The sequence below is a fragment of the Morone saxatilis genome, unplaced genomic scaffold (assembly GCF_004916995.1).
Source record: "Morone saxatilis isolate NCDOM2014 unplaced genomic scaffold, NCSU_SB_2.0 Contig22, whole genome shotgun sequence".
NCBI lineage: Eukaryota > Metazoa > Chordata > Actinopteri > Moronidae > Morone > Morone saxatilis.
The window spans coordinates 22962145-22965117 of record NW_023339785.1 but is presented as its reverse complement, the minus strand read 5'-3'; the positions used below and the strand labels follow the sequence as shown (position 1 = coordinate 22965117).

Below are 2973 nucleotides of genomic sequence, written 5' to 3'. Positions count from 1 at the left end.
ATTCCCACTAATCATGAATCATAATGCAATATCTGTCAAAAATGTTCGCAATATGATTTTTTCACCAGATCTTGCAGCGCCTACATGAAACATGAACGGACTGTGGATTATTCTGAGTAACCGGGTCAGGATTTCTGGAACGAGACATTGCTGCTGAGTTTTTGTGAGTGCCATCCGGTTCTATTATATTCAAGGGAGGAAGACATCTCCAAGACTCAGCAACTCACAACAGAATGATCTATAACAATCTATATGGATTAATAGTACTACAGGTTAGAGGTGAAACGTGTTTTTTTGATTTGGGGATGAACTGTCCCTTTAAATGGTGGAAAGCATACCTCTAATCAGTGGAAGGAGATACTACATATACATGGCGAGGATTAATCACAACACACCCACGGAGAAATATAAACCAAGGTAGACCGTGAAATAGCCCCAACCTATTCATAAAGAAAACCTGTGGAGTACCTGAGGCGCTGTCCATCACGGTAAGCTCTACTGTTTCCTGCTTGATGGCTTCCTGTTTGGTGTAGTCAAGAGGTCCACTGTAAGCGGCAGGAAGAGTCCGGTCTGGAGAAGCTATCTGATGGGAAAAAAAAGAGAAAGAAAGATGCATCAGATCAATATGGTCCATTGTGCATGCAGGGTTTGATCCTAAAAAGGTTTTAATGTGCAGGAGAGGATCGGTGTTTCTCCACCCTGTGAGGAACAACTGGATTAGTGGAACATACAGAGCAGAAAACATGTAATTCAATCTCCATTCATAGCAGTTCTATGCACACCAACACTCACATGCCCATTTAAACACAGCGCCCTGCACATAATAACTCAGGCTGAACTCTAATACGACAACTGGGAAGTAGTGACCCATTGCAGAGACCTGCTAAACATTTTAAGTGAGGTTTATAAATAGCCTATTCCAACTAAGACCATAGCAGGATACAGGCTAATATCTGGAACATTTCAGGCATGTAAACACACAAATGAAACTGACTGAAATACTTATTACTCATTGAGTTCTTCAGTATTTCTTAAATGTAGTACTCTGGGACGGTTCTATCAACATGAATGTTTTTCGAAGGAAACGCCGTGTAAGAAAGTATACTTTGATGTACTTAAGTACATTTTAGGCTATGTATAGAATAGTTAAAAGTCAGAGTGTTTTCTATTCCTGTTTGCTGATTCTGGAAACAGAGAACCAATTCCATCATTTCACTACTCATTTCCAACAGGACGTAGCTGATTTTACATTTTTTGTTTTGCATTGCTTGGAGAGACAGAACCAAATGGAGGGAGGAGGGCTTGTTTACCGCACCTACTCTGGCAAAAGTCTGTCATGTGGCAACTGGATTGTTCATAGTGCTCAGAATTGAGCAATACTTCAGAAACCCTTAGCTTTGCTTTCACATGAAAGTTCTCTGCAAATATTCCTGTGAAGTCTCACATGTCACCGAAGAAGCCCGGAGGACAATTAATTTCCAGGCAAGTGTGAAATGACAGACACACTCTTTTATTGTGGTGTTATCATTTCCCATCGTACTACATCGTTCTCCCGCAGTCAAATCAAATTATGCATCAGTCACATGTGAACATCCTCTTTAAGAGATTTTTTGTGCAACGTGCCCACAGAAACCACTACCCCATCCTGCCAATGCTGTGGGTTTAATGTGTAAAAAAGGACTTTTGCTTTGTCTGTGTGATATGGTAAAAACGTCATATTTAGATTATTTGGACAGATATTGCGATTCACTATTAGGTGGGAATTATTGTTTTTGCATCACAAATTGAATTTACTACTGAAGTTATGATGATGTGAAATGTTTGGGGCTTTGTACCAATTCTGGAGAACAAGATTTGTAGGGCAGGGAACCGCTGCAGCACTACAGTTCTTCATTATAATGCTGTTTTGTCACACATTTTATCAAAACATTACAGCTCTTGTTTTTTGCATATTGCACTTAATATTTCCATTAACTGTGCAGCTGTATTGTGTACCTCTTTATTTCCCTTGGGCTTCCCCTCCTTGTCTGTTTTCTTCTTTCCTAGAGGGACATACAGAGAGAAACCATTTAGAACTTGATTTAAAGTGTCTTAAAACGGTAAATATAGAATTTAAAATAAATCCAATCTGTGACGATCAGCAGCAGCACTCACCTTTCTTCATGCTCCTCTCTGACGAGGACAGCATCTTATAGACTCTGAAGGCGTTCGTTCCCTTTTTGATACTTTTATCCTTCACCTCCTCGATGTCCGGCAGGCTGTTCATGGCACAGCGGAAATTAGCCTTCCACGTCTTGGGATCTGGACGGTCTGTGCCGGGCTGAAATTTACCTACACAGAAACAGAAAGTCACAGATGGCCTATGACACAAAAATCACCATCGTTTTCCAGGTAAATAATTGATTTAATTAGGATTTTCATCATATATGATTCATTGGATTCACCCACTGTTCTGTAAATCATTTTTTGTTGGTCTGCTCAATTGTTTTTCTATGTTTAAAGCCCGTTTTACTTACTGTACAGCAGTTTTAAATTGTCTGCTAGTATGATGTATTTTCTTGAAATAATAAAAAAAAAGATGTAAGTTTATGTCAGTGGACTTGCTAGCTATGAAAATTAAGCAATTCACTTCATAAACACACTTAATGCTGCAAAATCAGTTCATCTACTGGTCATCCAACTAAGTACTGCTAGTGAGTATTGATCCCAATAAGCTACGCCTGAACGCACCAGCTCAATGATTTCAGCTACATTGGAGACACCTGTAGTGTAGAAGTGAATATAAACTAAGAGTTTCCACTGACACTCTTTTTCTGACGGAGGGGAACAATCGAGCTGACTTTCAAACATTTTCCTCTTCACTGACGCAGCAAGGACTCTCTTAAGAAACGCTGTGTACCTGAAGTAGGGATGCACCGATACCACTTTGAAAGTACTTACCTGTGTCCCTGCGTATCGAGTACCGACCAGATA

At 39.9% G+C, this 2973-nt stretch overlaps 1 protein-coding gene across 3 annotated transcripts in view; it reads right to left on the bottom strand.

Annotated features, from left to right (window-relative positions):
* Positions 1-2973, bottom strand: part of irf2 (interferon regulatory factor 2) — a gene marked incomplete at its 5' end in the record, with an annotated part of 16308 nt that overhangs the window by 12907 nt on the left and 428 nt on the right. For all 3 annotated transcript variants that reach the window (XR_004796985.1, XR_004796986.1, XM_035669526.1), the window contains 3 exon segments: positions 469-583; positions 1996-2042; positions 2155-2331. Coding sequence is in view for 1 of the 3 variants with exons in the window: in XM_035669526.1 (XP_035525419.1) it covers positions 469-583; positions 1996-2042; positions 2155-2331 (339 nt within the window).